This window comes from Chanodichthys erythropterus, chromosome 17 (assembly GCF_024489055.1).
Source record: "Chanodichthys erythropterus isolate Z2021 chromosome 17, ASM2448905v1, whole genome shotgun sequence".
NCBI lineage: Eukaryota > Metazoa > Chordata > Actinopteri > Cypriniformes > Xenocyprididae > Chanodichthys > Chanodichthys erythropterus.
In genome coordinates this window covers 28279965-28297938 of record NC_090237.1, presented here as the reverse complement: position 1 = coordinate 28297938, position 17974 = coordinate 28279965, and the positions used below count along the sequence as shown (strand labels likewise).

The 17974-nt window shown below is 43.9% G+C and overlaps 1 protein-coding gene across 1 annotated transcript; it reads right to left on the bottom strand.

The window, feature by feature from the left end:
• Nucleotides 1–15857: 15857 nt before the first annotated feature.
• Nucleotides 15858–17718, bottom strand: LOC137004606 (chymotrypsin-like protease CTRL-1). The gene is made up of 7 exons (XM_067365090.1): nucleotides 17673–17718; nucleotides 17451–17551; nucleotides 17279–17358; nucleotides 17093–17174; nucleotides 16327–16507; nucleotides 16115–16245; nucleotides 15858–16019 (listed from the first exon to the last, which is right to left on the bottom strand). Exons 1-7 carry the CDS (start codon nucleotides 17716–17718, stop codon nucleotides 15858–15860), a joined length of 783 nt encoding a protein of 260 aa, XP_067221191.1.
• Between the last annotated feature and the right edge of the window lie 256 nt (nucleotides 17719–17974).

Genomic DNA, 17974 nt, shown 5'->3' with positions numbered 1-17974 from the left:
TCATATTTCGGTATTCACTGCAGAAATAATAGCAATATGTCTAGCACTTCAGTGGATAGAAGAAATACAACCAACAAGGGCAGTGATTTGTACAGATTCTCTATCAGCTCTAAATAGCTTGGAAAGTGGAACATCATCAGCAAGGCAAGACATGATAAACGAAGTAATGCAGAGTCTCTACAGAACAAGACAGTATGGAATTCTGGTAAATCTTGTATGGGTTCCATCGCATATGGGTGTGAAAGGAAATGAGGAGGCTGACAATCTGGCTAAACAGGCATTAAATCATTCACAAATTGACGTTGAAGTGGCATTAAGTAAAACAGAAATTAAAGTGATAATAGCGAAACAAATACAGGAAATTTGGCAGAAGGAATGGAATGAAGGAACAAAAGGTAGACATTTTTACTGCATTCAAGGAAAAGTTGGTTCAGAGAGAAGAAGATTCGGAAACAGGAAAGAGGACGTTTTAGTCACAAGAATGCGTATTGGACATTGTTTATTAAATCAATGCTTACAAAGAATTGGTAAACATGAGAATGGAAAGTGTGATAAATGTGGGTTAGCTGAAACTGTAGAACATGTGCTTATAGAATGCGAAGCTTATGAAAGAGAGCGGTCCCAGCTAAGACACGCCTTAAGAAATATAGATATCAATGAGCTGACACTTCAGGTTCTCCTAGGAGAAGGTACCAAACAATCAAGAATTTATCATGAGTTATTTATATTTTTAAAGGAAACAGGATTATTTAATAGAATGTAAAACTCCCTTCTGTGTAAACTCTTTATATATATATATATATATATATATATATATATATATATATATATATATATATATATATTATATATAAAGAGTTATATAAAATATTATATATATATATATATTTTTTTATTTATTTATTTATTTATTTATTTTTATTTTTTTTTGAAAGAGTAGATCTAGATTAAACTTCCTTTCCAGTATGCGCTTCACACTCCATTTCAGTAGGTGGCGGGAATGCACCTTTTAAGTTGGTTTGCCAACCGCCATAAAATCCTAGAAGAAGAAGAAGAAGAAGAAGAATTCGGGATGACTGCCAGAACTCCAGTCTGTCGGAGGACTGCCTTAATGTATGGTGGCCTGACAGGAGTCTTGGTGAAGGAGAGGCTTTGTACTGGCATGGGAAGACCTACACAACAGCTGCTTCCATGTTCACCACCAAGGGCTAGCCAGCAGCAGTGAGCTGTAAGAAAGACTTTCCAAGATGGCGGCGCCAGTGTTTTCTCGTTTGTCTGCGTAGCTTATTTGTGTCTGTATTTGTGTTTTATAAACTTAAAGGGTTACCTGATTCAGAATAATTTTCATCCTGGGTCTCAGATCTGTGCTAACAACTTGGTAAACAGTAAATAACATAACCCGATAACAACAAAACAAGCTGGTCTGGCTGCATTGACGATATGAGGCTACCGATTTACCTGCTGCTCACTTATGTGCTGAGCTCACTGACTGTGGATGCTCCCGGATCTGGATCATTTGCATCGTCCCGGATTATTCTTCCAAATTCTGCAACTATGCTGTTTCCTGATACCGGTGGCTTTACATGAATCCACATGGCTTTATCGGACTTTTATGATTTTTCGATCAACTTTTTAGTTGGACAGAAATATGGCAGTTCCAGTCCATCTCCTGCAAGCGTGATAATGGAATCAGCAATGCACGCCCGACAAGATCAGCAGGTTTTTGGATTATTTTACTCCTGTTCCTATCAGGTAACATCCATCCCAATCCAGGACCAGAAATGATTGACCTTTTGAGCCGTAACGATTTGAAAGATAGCAGTGGCCTCCATTTTATTCATGTCAATGTGCGCAGTCTGTTTAATACAATTGACTCAATTCGTCTGTTGGCTAAACTGACAGGAAGTGATATAATCGTCTTGTCAGAGACGTGGCTCAAACCATCAATTACAAGTAATATGATTCACATCGAAGGGTATAATCTCTTCAGGACGGATCGTGTAGGTAAAGGAGGGGGAGTAGCCACATATGCTAAGGCGTCGTTGGAATGTTGCTCCATTGAGTCAATAACAAAGGCAAAATTCTTCAAACTATGTGCCATTAAATTAATTCTCTCCAATGGCGCTCCTCTGACTGTGGTAGGATGCTACCGCCCACCTGCAGCTGGAGCAACTGCCCTGCTGTCTGATTTTTTGCATAAATTGCCTAACGAGTATATTGTCCTAGGAGACTTGAATTGGGACTGGCTATCGACTTCATCACCGTTAAGAGACATATGTGATGCGTTACATTTGACACAATTACAGTACAGTAACCTACACGCATAAATCCAAAACGAATGGACAAATCTACATTAATTGACGTCGTTCTGACTAATGCTCCACATAAGTACTCGGCTACTGGTGTTTTTTGTAATGATGTCAGTGATCATTGTATGGTTGTCTGTGTTATAAATTGCAAATTGACTAAAAACAAGCCAAGGTTTATTTTTAAACGAAATTATAAATGTTTTAATGAACAAGCCTTCCTTCATGAAATCTATCAGAGTGATTTAAACTTAGTTTGTGATCTGGATGATGTTGAGCTGGCCTGGAATTATTTTAAAAAGACCCTTTTAGCCATAGTTGACAAACATGCCCCCATTAGAAGATATAGAGTGAGGGGTAGAGATAATCTTGTGGCCTATAATTTTAATTATAGGCCTATAATTCATTGTAATAGACCTAAAAAAACAGTTTAAAACATAATCTAATCTTTTATTATCCTCACAGCACGTAGTATAATATTAATTTAATAATAAAAGAAGCCGAACCTAATAGTTATAACAATAGACTAGAAGAATGTAACAGGCCTACAATAATTGGAAATACCAAATCCTCTCAATAGGCAATTGCCAAGATTTTATGCTTTTTTTTCTTTTTCTTTTTTTTTTTTTTGTGATGAACGTTTTTATTATAATTTTAGCTGCATCATAAACATTATGACAGATTCAATAAACTATATAGAAACAGATGCCATGAAAATTACCGCTGTCACAGATCCCTTGTCTCCCGGACTCCATATCCCATGATCCTCCCGTTCTCCACACCTGCACTCACTTCCCTCGTCATCTCCCCATCATCACGGATCACCTGCACCTGGACTCTATTATCTGCACTCCCTTTATAATGCACTCACTCCCTGCACTCCTTGTCCGTTCTATGTTGTGATAAAGTGTATGTTTGGTGTTTCCTGCCCGTGTTTATTAAAGGTACAATTTGTGATATTTTTTTCCGATAGAGGTCGCTAGAAGCCTATTCAAAACAAAGGCGTAGTTTGATGACGCCAAGTTTTAGAGCGGAAACTTGGGACATGTGGTCTCCATTTCACCGGACGGTGCAAAAGAATAGGGATTGGAGTCTGGAAGAACTCATGTTCGTGGATGCGATTATTAACGTTACTGTAGTATGAAGCAGAGCAGGACCGAGTGTTGTGGGAGCTGAACGAGGAGCTGGAGCGATTGATCAACACATGCCTCACGAGCAGCGGGACTTTTATTATGACACAGTCGTCGGCGCCGCTTCCGCTTTTCCGGTCATGAGTTTACGGGAGCTGTCCTTGTCGACAGAACCAGCGGCAGATGGTAAACAGTAATTATGTTCCATAAATAAGTAACACCATCCACCATAAAACGTGCAAGAAGTAAATAAGGAACTGCTTGAAGCGAGCTAGTGGTTTGCTGGACGCTAGACACTACTTCCGCATTTGTCCACGGCACTGTTGTCATGTGGTTTCTACGTCAGTAAAGGCGGTAACAAAGGTAACTGACGTCATTGACAGGCGACTGCACTGCCCCGTGTCACAGTTTAGAATGCGAATTTTCTCATGATTTACAAGTAGTTGAAAACATTAGAGATATTGTTAGTAATCAGCTGGACAAAATATATAACACTAGCCTAGTGGTTTTTGGATATTTTACTGCAAAAATTTTACATATTGTACCTTTAAAGAAGTGTGTATCATTGTGGAAATCCGTATCGGCCTAATCTCTATACCAGCATACCGTAACAGAAGAACGGACCTAAATCGTTGGATTTTCACAAACTGGAATATGGAGACTTCCACCAGCTCCCTGGCTCCTGCTCCTCCAAGGCCTCTCTCCCATCTGGCAGCTGGCGATCGCCTCATCGGGCTCCTGCAGGTGGGTCGTTCGCTGGAGAGGTATGTGGAGGAGTTCGTTGAGCTTGCTTTTTTGACTAACTGGCCCGACGCTCAGTTGATCGCCCTGTTTCTGGATGGACTGGACGACAACACTATCCGTTTTGATGAACCTGTTTTTCGTTTCTCCTTAAGTGAAACTATCAGTTTAATTTTGTGGTTAAATGGCTACAAATTCTTCGTGGACACGGTTCATGATCAGTGTATGTCTCCAGTCCATCCGGAAACACGGTTGGCCGGGCCAGTCGGTCAATCTCCGTCTTCCTCCACATGCCCCTCCAGCGAACTCCCTGCCTGCCCCACACGGAACCCACACTCCTCAACCGGGTCCCGAAAGCGGAGGAGGAGGAAACGGCCCGCTCCAGTGTACCCAGAGCCGGCTCCAGTGTCTCCAGAGCCCGCTCCAGTATCTCCAGAGCCCGCTCCAGTGTCTCCAGAGCCCGCTCCAGTATCTCCAGAGGCCGCTCCAGTATCTCCAGAGCCCGCTCCAGTGTCTCCAGAGCCCGCTCCAGTATCTCCAGAGCCCGCTCCAGTATCTCCAGAGCCCGCTCCAGTATCTCCAGAGCCCGCTCCAGTCCCCACAGAGCCAGCTCCAGTGCCTGTGGGGATCTTAATTGTATTTGAGGGAATGAACTGGCCCTCAGCTCCAGCCACCGCCTACGAGCCCTCAGCTCCAGCCGCCGCCTACGAGCCCTCAGCTCCAGCCGCCGCCACCGAGCCTGCCGCTCCAGCCGCCGCCGCCGAGCCAAGTTCTCCAGTCTCCGCCGAGCATGTTTCTCCAGTCTCCGCCGAGCAAAGTTCTCCAGTCACCGCCGAGCAGAGTTCTCCAGTCACCGCCGAGCAAGGTTCTCCAGTCTCCGCCGAGCAAAGTTCTCCAGTCTCCGCCGAGCAAAGTTCTCCAGTCTCCGCCGAGCAAAGTTCTCCAGTCTCCGCCGAGCAAAGTTCTCCAGTCTCCGCCGAGCAAAGTTCTCCAGTCTCCGCCGAGCAAAGTTCTCCAGTCTCCGCCGAGCAAAGTTCTCCAGTCTCCGCCGCCGAGCAAGCAGCGCCAGTCTCCGCCGCCCAGCAAGCAGCGCCAGTCTCCGCCGCCCAGCAAGCAGCGCCAGTCTCCGCCGCCCAGCAAGCAGCGCCAGTCTCCGCCGCCGAGCAAGCAGCGCCAGTCTCCGCCGCCGAGCAAGCAGCGCCAGTCTCCGCCGCCGAGCAAGCAGCGCCAGTCTCCGCCGCCGAGCCCCCCGCTCCAGTCTCAGCCGCCGAGCCCGCCGCTCCAGTCTCAGCCGCCGAGCCCGCCGCTCCAGTATCCACCGCCAAACCAGCTCCATGCTCCTCCACCCACATTTTGACTTTATTCCTTGGACTCCTCAATATGATCCTAAACTTCTCCAAGTATTTTTTTGGGGGGGGGGCAAGTACCTGTGGGTGGGGGACATGTGGGCGCCACACATGTGGGTGGGCCTCTAACGTGGCTTGCCAAGGCTCCTGACCCGCCGTGGCCTGCCAAGGCTCCTGACCCGCCATGGCTCATGGATCCGCCCTGGAGACCTCCACTCCAGTCCAGGGCGCCCACCCCCCCTCCCGGTTATTCTATTTACGGCGCGAGGACGCGCCTACAGGGAGGGGGAGGTACTGTCACAGATCCCTTGTCTCCCGGACTCCATATCCCATGATCCTCCCGTTCTCCACACCTGCACTCACTTCCCTCGTCATCTCCCCATCATCACGGACCATCTGCACCTGGACTCTATTATCTGCACTCCCTTTATAATGCACTCACTCCCTGCACTCCTTGTCCGTTCTATGTTGTGATAAAGTGTATGTTTGGTGTTTCCTGCCCGTGTTTATTAAAGAAGTGTATCATTGTGGAAATCCGTATCGGCCTCATCTCTATACCAGCATACCGTAACAACCGCGACCAAAATAACATAATTAAATAAAACAAGTACACATAATTAGGAAGTCAAGGTTTAAGTTTTTCTAACAACATTTCGGCTGTTATTGACCAGCTTTAAATAGTTCTGTCTTTAGCCCCATTGAGTTTAGCAGTGGTTCCCTCAAGCAAGGCAATGTCTCTGAAGTAAGAAAGCCAGATGTAAGTAGAGGAGGTGGATGCTTCAATCCATAGCTTTAAGATTTTTTGGCTGCAGGTAAAGATCCTTCTGTGATGAGTATTTATCTTAAGTGTAGAGTCATCTAAGAGCAAGAAGATCAAGGTATTTCTAGATGTAAGATATCAGAGAGGACCGTACATACAAAGGACCATAAAGGTACCACCATGGGGCATTCCCAGAACATGTGCAAATACGAACCTACTATAGAATTATTACACGGATGACAGTAAGGATCAGGTCTGATCTTCATTTTATACAATAAGCTTGGAGTGATGTAAGCCCTATTAATAAGTTTATAGTGGATCATCTGATGCACCATGGTTTTAGATGCAATGAAACATCTGGCCCATACGACATCCCAATCAGGTTTGGTTGTTACTTCTTTTACCCAAGAATAAATAGCTGGTCTAAAGGAGTACTGTTGAAAGAGAATAGAATTATAGACTTTAGAGACTAAGCCACTTGAGAGGGTGTTAGAGTCCAACCACTTCCATAAGGGATGTGGAAATATATTAGCAGTCCAGGGAACACTGTACGCCTTTAGAGCTGACCTCAGTCTTAAATATAAAAAAAGGAAAATCCTGGTAAGGAGAATTCTTTACTTAGATCTTGAAAGGATTTGATGCCCTCCTCACAAAAAATGTCATTGAAAGTGTGAATACCGCAATCAGACCAGGCTTTATAGACAAAGGGCTTTTTTCCAGTTTGCAGACAGTTATTATTCCATAAAGGTGTTACACCTGTATATAAAAAAGGGACCACCATAACCTTTTTCCATACATTGAAGGAATTTTAAAATTTTTATGGGTCCATATTTTTTCTTAGAATTTTTATAAATACTTGAAAAGGGGAGATCTTGTAAGCGAACAGGTAGGGTGATGTTCACTTCTAGATCTCACCAAGGAACAGGAGAACTGGGGTTAACCCAGATTTTAAGGGTTCTTATTTAAAAAATGCTAAATTATATAATTTAAAGTCTGGAAGTGACAAACCCCCATCAAGTTTCCTACGTTGCATTGTCTTAATGAATCTAGAAATAGCCATGTTAAGCTCTTTGAAGAAACATTCAGGTGCTGATAATGGCAACATAGAAAATGAGAAATTGACCCAAGGAAAGATATTCATTTTAACGGTAGCAATTCTTCCATGTAGAGCTAAACATAATGGGGACCATCTATGTAAATCTTCTTTGATCTTATTTAAGAGAATTTGGAAATTTTATTTAGGGATAGAGTGTATAGTTGAGGATATTGTGATACCCAAATAAGTAAATTGATTGATCAAGGGGGGTAGGCTGCTCGATTCTAGTTTTGCTGCATCATTAAGGGGCATTAAAACCGATTTATTCCAATTGATTTTATAGCCAGAAAGCTTACCAAACATGTTAAAAAGATTTAAAAATTCAGGGACAGACATAGAAATATTAGAGACATAGAGCAAAATATCATCCGTGTAAAGAGAGATTTTATGTAAGGTATTGTGACGAGCAGGGCGGGCAAGAGCCGTGAGGGAACGGTGCGAGGCCGGTGACGCGAGTGATAATGAGCATCACCTCTCTCAAGGAGGAGCTCCGGGGGCATAAAAGGAGGAGCGACATCAGTAAAGGATGAGAGAGGACCAGGCCTGGACTTTATTTTATGTTTTATTATGTTTGTGTGGCCGGCAGACGTCAGTGAGGGTCTGCCGGCATTACTTTCATTTTGTTCCTTGTCTATTTTGGTATTAAGGAAGCTGAATAGGAGCTGGATCTGTGAATGATATGTAACAATCGACTGATTTTATCTGACGCGAAGCGATCTTTGAGAAAGCCAGACTGATCATAATTAATTACCTTATTCATACATTTATCTAGGCTAAAGGCTAAAGTTTTGGCAAGAAGTTTTCCATCAACAGTAATTAAGCAATTCTTTTGTCTTCTCAGGTGTAAATGAGCCATTATTCATGATGATTCACGCCTCCACGCATACTGTGTTTCTTGACAAAAAGTGTCTTACAAAAACTAAATCAATATATTGTGTTATATGAACAAGTAGGCATTATAATTTTTATATAATTTTGAAGCAAAAACTCTAGCCTACAACCTCCAATACCCAGAAGTCTTGTAAACACAGATTTAATATATATTTTTGGCCTTATTTCAGTGACTTAATTTTTTTGTTTTTTCAATAACCATGCATAAACGTTATTCCTTCAAAAACACAAACATGTGCATACATGTTCCTCACATATTATGGTAGCCTAGTTTGTGCTGAATACAGTGTAATGACACCTTTGTCATTAATATGTTTATGAACAACTGAAAAAAGCACAAATGTCAGGGTATGTCAAAACTTCTCCAGGCCCAAAATCAGCCTCAGACTCCAGAGGGTTAAAGAACCTCTAATGGTGCTGCATATTAATGAGGCCTTTCAGTCAGGTAGGCTGTGAAAAAAACCTCTGTAATCATGTCTCAGCTCAATTTAAAATAATGGTATTCTATTATATTCTTTAAAATATATGTATTTATGTGATGCAAAGAGTCTGAATATAGGTTTTTAGTTTAAAAGCATTCACATTTGGAGAAATATTGATGGATTCTCATATGTTTATGTAAATTTTCTATACAGAAGAGTTATATTTATTCTATATTCATTGTTATCACTATGAGCACTGGTGTTTACAATTCATACTTGCAGCCGGAGGGTGCTCTGTACACCTTTAGTCCACAAATTATTCTAAAGAATAAGAGGACATTTCAGGAATGGTGTTTTAAATTAATTCTTGCAGCCGGAGGGCGCTCTCTGTACACATTTAGTCCACAAATTATTCTAAAGAAGAAGAAGAACCAGGAACTAACGGCATGTCTTCCAAAGGTCGTTAACCATGGCTTTTACATACAGATAAACACTTTTCAAGACAATAAATACACGATTGAGATGATGAATGCCTGTATTGATAATTTGCGTCTGGCTCTGTGGGCGTGGCCGCATTAGCAGATAATGAGCTGAATCACGGACTTCTGACATGTGTCTCTTTTCATACAGATTACATAAACACAGAATTTTTATTTTCGATATGACTTACATGATTTAAAACCTGACATTTCAACGTGTCTTTAGACCTAAGTCTATTTTTTTGTGATTAGTAGTTACTAAGTTATAGTTCATTTTCTGAGAACTATCAGATTAAACTTTGTTCAGAGGGAGAGGACAGATCATACATCATTTTAGTTTTCTTTATTTTGCAAAAAGCACAACATTTTGTTTTTACTCTGAGTGTATACAAATAAAACAAGATATTCTATATAGTTTCAATTGATGTATTACTTATGTCTCTATGACAAAAAATGACGGAGTATTTCAAGTCTGTTTTGCTGCAATGTGAAAAAAAAAACCTGAAAACGCGCCGACGCGTTTTCAGATCTCAGGGAGTTAATGTTTCTTCAGAAATGATGACTCTGTTTTATTGTGCTTTTATTGAATCGGTTTTATCTTTTTGTATGGTAGCCTCTCCCGGTTGACAAATAAAAACAGACTTGGTAGTCTGGTCAAAGTGGCGAGCAAGATTTCCAGGAGAAATCAGGCTCAACCTGGGGAGTTATACATAAAACAGGTCCAGAGAAAAGCTAGAGTTATAGCTCAATCAAAGGATCATCCCCTTAGAATAGAGTTTGAGCATTGCCCTCTGAGTGGCGCTATCGAGCTCCTAGCTGCAAAACAAAGAGGATGCAAATATCTTTTATTCCGTCAGCTGTGAGGCACCTTAATGGCACTTAGCACTTTGTAATAACTTGCACAAGTTGCATTTTTACACTTGATCGTGTCTTGTATTTATTTATTTATTTGTACATTAAGTACATTGGGCGTTACTGTGAATTCCTTCTCTGCTGGTTGGTCTCTGTTGGTGAGTGTTGTTGTATGTTATGTGTTTTATGTGGAGCATTGCTGCAAATCCAATTTCCCCTTGTGGGACAATAAAGGTACTTTGACTTTGACTAGACGGCTCCCCCTTGGAGCTTCCCCTCAGACAGGACCTCATGTCGCAAGCGGGCGGTGCGATTCTACATCCCCGCCTAGAAACATTGAAGCTATGGGCCTGGCCTCTGAGGGGGCCAGGTTCGTAGATGCTGGGCTCCCAACCGAGGTTGTGGAGACCATCCTTAATTCCAGAGCTCCCGCCACGAGGAAGCTGTATACCTACAAATGGAATCTTTTCTCTACTTGGTGTAGAAGGAATAATATGGACCCTGTCCAATCTCCTATTAGCTCAGTGCTAAGTTTCCTCCAAGAGAAATTCTCGGAGGGGTTATCTCACTTGACCTTGAAGGTCTATGTTGCGGCTATCTCAGCCTACCATGTTCCTCTTGAGGGGGGTTCCTCGGTAGGACGAGACCCCCTCGTCACGCGCTTCCTCCGTGGCACACTGAGGTTGAGGCCTCCAGTGCGCACAAGGGTTCCGGCCTGGGACTTGGCTGAGGCACTCTTTGAACCACTAGAGGAGGTTCCTGAGAGGTTCCTCACTCTAAAAACTATCTTGCTATTAGCTATCTCTTCTCTGAAGAGGATAGGTGATTTACAAGCACTTTTGGTTGCTCCCTCTTATCTTGAATTTGCTCCAGGAATGCTAAAAGCATTCCTTTGTCCTAGAACGGGCTATGTGCCGAAGGTCCCCACCAATGTCCCATGTCCCATCGTGCTCCAGGCCTTTTATCCTCCTCCTTTTGAGAATTCAGATCAGGAAAGATTAAATCTGCTTTGCCCGGTAAGGGCATTGGATACTTTCGTTCACAGAGCTGCCCTGTGGCGTAAGACAGATCAGCTATTTGTCTGTTATGGGTCCCCTAAGAAAGGGGGCCCAGCTTCCAAGCAGAGGATGAGCAAGTGGGTGGTTGAGGCCATCTCACTTGCCTATGAAGCGGCCGGACAGCCTTCTCCTCTAAATGTCCGCGCCCACTCTACTCGGGGTATGGCGGCATCAATAGCATTGATGTCAGGAGTTTCCATCAACGATATATGTGATACAGCTGGATGGTCATGCCAGCACACATTTATTAAGTTTTACAACCTTGATGTCAGCCCCACTGTGGGGTCATCTGTCTTGTCAAGATAACATTGACAAGTATTTGAAGTACGGCACAGTTGGGATTGCATTCCCAATGCGTTGCCACACAGCATCGACAGTTCCCACAAAAGAGAACGTCTCAGGTTACAGATGTAACCCTGGTTCCCTGAGTAGGGAACGAGACGCTGCGTCTCTTGCCGTACCCCTGCATACTTGTGAGTGCTTGCTTCAGACTTATCCCAGAAGCTAGCGTGCTCTGCATCCGGGTATGCTTTATAGTTTCCTGGTCCATGACGTCACCTGTCTCTGACGTCTCGCTACGCGATTGGTTAGATACAGGAGTGCTTCAGTGACGACATCACGCAGAAGGTTCCCAATGCATTGCCACGCAGCGTCTCGTTCCCTACTCAGGGAACCAGGGTTACATCTGTAACCTGAGACGTTTCTTGAGACCAGGTGATGGGACTGACGATCATTTGTTCTGGCAGAATAGACTCAGGTTCTTCGGTAACTTCCTCTGGAGCGTGGATACGTGATATTCCTGGAGCCAGGATGGTAGGAAATGGTGAAGATAAATTGTGTGAAGAAGAGAGCCCATCGGGCTTGTCTGGGGTTGAGCCTCTTGGCAGCTCGGAGGTACTCCAGGTTTATATGATCCGTTAGAACTAGGAATGGGTGCTGTGCTCCCTCTAACCAATGCTTCCACCCCTCGAGAACCAGCTTGACGGCTAGGAGTTCCCGGTTGCCGATGTTGTAGTTTACCTCCGCTGGGTTGAGCTTGCGGGAGGAGGCACATGGATGGAGTCGGCTCAGGTTCCCCTGCTGCTGTGATAATACCACTCCAACTCCGGTGATTGAGGCGTCGACTTCCACGACTAAAGACTTGTCAGGGTCAGGGTGCACCAGGAGTGGAGCGGTCGTGAAGGCTTGTTTCAGGGTGTTGAAAGCTTCTGTGGCAGCTGGGGTCCAGGACAGAGGCTTGGGCTTATTGCGAAGGAGGCTTGTGAGTGGACTGGTAATGGAACTGTAGTTATGGATGAATCTTCTGTAAAAGTTGGCAAATCCGAGGAAACGTTGGAGTTCTTTGACTGTAGTGGGTGTTGGCCAGTTCTTGATAGCTGCCACCTTCCCCTTGTCCATCCGGATGCCACTGTGGTCGATGTTGTATCCAAGGAACTGCACTAAGGGCTGGTGGAATGAGCATTTCTCAGCCTTGAGGTAGAGCTGGAAGTCCCTCAGGCGTTGCAGGATCTCCGCAACGTGACGTTGGTGGTCGGCCATACTCCTGGAGTATATCAGGATGTCGTCAATGTACACCAGCACAAACTTATGGAGGAACTCCTGGAGTACCTTGTGAATTAAATCCTGGAATACGGAGGGGGCGTTGATCCGGCCATACGGCATGACCAAGTACTCATAATGGCCGGTAGGCGTGACGAAGGCGGTCTTCCACTCATCCCCCTTACGTATCGGGGTCAGATTGTAGGCGCTGCGGGGGTCCAACTTGGTGAATACAGTGGCTCCGCGGAGTTGTTCCAGTGCTGCTGGGACGAGAGGAAGGGGGTACCTGAATTTTAATGTGATGCAGTTGAGTGCTCAGTAATTGATACATGGCCGCAAGCCTCCGTCCTTTTTCACCACAAGAAGAAGCTGGATGTAGCAGGGGAAGTTGATGGTCTGATATAACCCTGAGCCAATGCCTCCTCGATGTAATCCACCATGGCCTTCTCCTCCGGGATGGATAAGGGGTAAATCTTACCCCTTGGCACTGACTCACCCAGAAGCAGGTCGATGGCGCAGTCCCATGGCCGGTGTGGAGTCAGCTTGGAGGCTCTCTTGGGGCAGAATACGTCGCTGAAGGGGTCGTAACAGGACGGGATGTCCACAGATTGTTTCTCGAGGGGAATCTCAATGGATGTGGCACAGACTGCAAGGACGTTGGAGCGAGGAGACTTAGGAACAGGAAGGTCGGAGAAACACTCTGGAAAGCAGGTTTCGCCCCACTTCAGGACTTCTCCAGTGTTCCAAGAGAGGATGGGGTTATGTTGCTGCAACCACGGGCGCCCTAGTATCACGTCAGCGGTGGAACCCTCCAGAACCAGCAGTTGAATGTACTCATGATGCAGCAATCCGACTTGAAGATGTACAGGTTTGGTAATACGGCTGACTCGTCTATTACTCACAGGTTTGCCAGTTATTGAGTGGATCTGATAAGTAGTCTGCATGTTCTTGGTCTTGATGTTGAGCAGACCCAGAATTGATGAGGACGGATACTGGAAGAGAAACATCGGCAGCAGTAAGAGTTATAGTCGTGGTGAGTGGCTTTTGCGGCTGGAGAGTAGAGATAATGGCACTCACCATGGGGCGTGGAGGACGTGTAGGACATGAGGAGAGTACATGTCCTGGTAATCCGCAATAGAGACGTAAATTCTGGGTCAGCCTTCTCTGTCTTTCAGTTGGAGTCAGCCATGATGATTCTACTTGCATGGGTTCTTGGGCTGGTTCTGGGGTGCTGACGGATTCTGGCCGACAGAGGACGGTGTTGTGGAGGCTCTGACCCTGGTGCTCTTCGAGACACGACTGCATACGAGTGGCGAGGCGTATTGACAGTTGGATGAAGCATTCGAGCCCGATGGTATCCTCGTATGCAGCGAGATGCAACCGCACTCGAGGATCCAGTCCTTGACGGTATGACGTCAGCAGCGCTTGTTCGTTCGTTCCATCCGCTCCGGGCAGCGAGCATTCTGAACTGCAGAGCATATTCATTAACAGACAACTTTCCTTGTTTCAAATTGTACAGTTTCTCACCGATAGATGAATCCCAGGATGGTTTTCCAAACACTTCCCGGAAGTGTTCAACAAAGTCAGAATATGACTGCATTACAGGATTGTTTTGCGACCAGATGGAATCGGCCCGCTGTAAAGCCTTGCCGGAAAGTTGAGAAATGATGAACGCTACCTTGGAGTAGTCAGTGGGGAACAGGTGCGGTTGCATCTCCAGGGTCAGAGAGACTTGCAGGAGGAAGCCATTGCAGTCCTCCGCCGAACCAGAGTAGGGCGCCGGTTTGGCCATGGGACTGGTGTACGCTGGCAGTGAGGGAGAGGTGACGGTGGATGCGGAAGTGATGGCGGGAGCTGGAGCTGGCGGTGGCGCTTGTGATGGTGGTTGCACATTGAAAGTGCGATGAAAAGCATCCACCAATTCCTGGAAGGGATCCGGTTGACTCATGCTTGTGTTCCACTGTTTTGGTCTGGTCTTCTGTTACAATAGGACCAGTCGGGAGACAGAAGATAGGTTAAAAGGTTGTTTATTGAACACAAGCAGAGTATCTGGATGACAACAGGTGAGTAAACAGATGCAAGCTCGTAACTGATGAATGATATGGAGAATGACACAGTCCTTTTGTGGTTGCAGAGGGACAATGGAAAATGATACTTGCTGAATGGAGTAGATGACTTCAGACAACACTTCACACCAGATTGAAGACAAGGAGTAGAGCTTGGGTAAACGGAGTACAGGTAAGTAGTAAGAGGAGTCCTTGAGGCAAGCATTCAGGTAAGTCCTTTGATGCAAACGGGACCGGAAAATGTGACTGTGTGTGAGTGTGTCTTTAGTAGTGCTGGTGATGAGTGTGCTGATGAGGTGCAGGTGACGGTGATTAGTATTCCGGGGAAGGTGTGCACTGTGATTGGAAGGTGCTGGAGCCTGGTGTGTCTGTGACAGTTGTCTGTTATTTGTTCCTGTGAAAGTGGATTACTGTTTTTTTTTTTTATTGCAATTTAAATATACATTTTAAAACTACTTATTTTAAAGGAAAACATTTTATATTTAAATGTGTTTGCAGTACTATATTTTGATTATAGTAATATCATGATCAGTAGTGGGAGTGCCCTAATCAGCCACTAGAGGGCACTCCAACCCGGAATCTTGTTTTCACCCCTTGGACTTTATTTCCCATAACCCACTTCCTGGACTCATTATCCGTTCACTGCACTCAGCTGTCTTGTATTATGTAATCAGTGTATGTCTATTTAGTCTGTGTTTGTTCTGTTCTTGTCATGGTGGTTAAATTTATTGTCACAGCGTTCTGTTTGTTTTTCCCTGTTTTTGTTATGGTCTGTTTGATGGATTATGACCTTTGCTTGGACGACTATGTTTTTGGATTTGCCTATTAAAAAGCTGCACTTGGATCTATTTGCCTGTTTCTGTGCCTTCCCATGAAAAGTAACATGTTTTTAGTTCAGATAAATGATTACTCTCTTCATTACAATTTATTGTATTTATTTCATTTTATTGACAAACTTTCATTATTTGTATAAAACCGTAACATGTAACATGATCTAAAAACAAAACAGTAACATAACAGACAGGTAACTGGAGCCCAGACTGACACAAGACCAAAATTCATAAACAAACAAATAAACATAAAAAACATCAACAAGGACCAACTGCAATACAGATTAATGATTAAAATTTACTTTTGCCTCCTTTGAAGGGTAAATGCTCAGACTGGTGTTCTAGTTGGAAGCGATAGTCTTGTCGATCCAGGAGCGCAGTTGGGAGATGCGGGCGTATACTACTGGGTAAAGAGTGTTACAAGTGCTGGTGCCCCAGGACACAGACCCCACCAGAGTCCAGACTCCGTTACTCTCACACACCAGAGGACCACCAGAATCACCCTGTGGGAAACACACAGACACAAACACACATTTGAGATTGAAACAGCAGCAAAGTTGATATGGGAATGTGTTTGTCTTGATCTGTCTTCATATACCTGGCAAGATGAGGATCCAGAGGCTCCAGCACAGATCATGGCATCAGTGATTCTGCTCTGACCCCAGATCAGCCTGCACACAGCAGGACTCATGATGGGCAGACCTGTCTGCTGTAGGATTAGAGGACTCACTGAAAAAAAGAGAAGAAAACATCAGAAAAGACAGATAAGTATTTTTTTTTGCAATTCTGCAACTTCAACGGGTGACTTACATGTGGTGGCAGTTCTGCCCCATCCAGTGGTGAAGCAGCGGGTTCCAGGCAGGATGTTGATGGTTGATGGAGCCAGACATACAGGAGAGATACGAGGAGTGAAGACAACTGGAGATGCAAGCTTCAAGAACGCAATGTCATTGTTGAATGTCGTGCTGCTGTAGAGCGGATGGGTGATGACCTGCACATTCAGAAAGTACCAAAAAAGATGGATGGTTACTGGTGGAAGCTGACTTTATAGAAGGTAATCTATTATAAGCATGTTTTATTTCTTCTCATTGTCTTTACACTTTTATGCATTTTTTCCTTCTTCCCTTCAGCATGAATGGTCATTTGGGAATATGGTACAGTTGTTTTCTTTCCTATACTCAATTTTAAATGCTTAAAACTGTTTGAGCAAGTTTTAGGAGAAAACTAGCATGTAGATGACTTCAAAGCTGACAGACATGGACCAAAAGCTGAATTAGAGATAATTTTAATAATACTTATTTCCCCACTTAATTCAATTTAACAGCTAAAAAAAAAATATTGTTTGGATAAATGTTCAAACAACAAGTTATGTAAAATGATAATAATATATTCATAATGAACATTTGTAATGCATCTTATTTCTATTTTTTTTATTGTTCTACTCCAGTGAACAGTTGTGGGAAAAGCAGAAATTAAGCAAAAATTAAAAAGCGTTCAGTTATTAAACACTTAAATAAATAGCATCAGTTGATCTCTCATTTTGATATTCATCTCTGAAATCATTCAACATTTTTACCTTGGAAACGAGTTTGACCTGGATGGGTTCCACATTGGAGCCACGATCATGTTCTCCAAGAATGACACGATGATAGTCGACCCTAAAAAGAGTGAGATAAAGACAAAACTAACTGTAAATAGTAAAGAGCAACAGCTTCTATGAAGAACTATTGTATGTGACGTTTGTCTGATCGAAGACTCTTACACAACAACGCAGTGAGCAGCAGTGAGAACCCAGTTCTGGTTGATCAGGGATCCACCGCAGAAGTGAAATCCATTTGGTAGCTGTTTCAGAGGTAAAAGCATTGAAAACATGACATATACTTGTTGAACAAATCAGGCAAATGCATAATAAAAGCTGACCAATACACAGTTACCTGGAGAGAGACCTGCCAGGGCCAAGAACCAGAGATGGCATTCTGTCCGTTCACAATCCTGCTGCCAATTGTCTGTGGCTTAATCGCCGGCACTCCACAACCTGTTGATAAAGAACAGAAGTTCATGACACAAGAATGATGCTCTTTATTTAGGTTTTGCATTTTATAAATATATATATTCACCCATCAATTTTGTTGCAAACTTCTAAAGAAGACACTTACCCAGAGCAGAGGCCACCAGGGCAAGGCAGGTGATGGTGAAGATCATGATGTAGATGAGCTTGTGATGTCTCACTGTTGTATCTGTAGGTGCTCTCTCTTGCTTTTATATCATTTACAGCAGCTGCTAAATCTGGGCAGTGATCGAGGTCCATCCCAGCAGCTCAAATGACCTGAGAGCTGAGGAATGTTGAGATCTGTTATCGCTGGAGACAATCTGCATCTACTCCTTCTGAAGGTGTTCATGATGACTGTTTCTTTGAAAAGCATCATACTTCCTCTGTCATTGTTGGGAAATTTTTCTG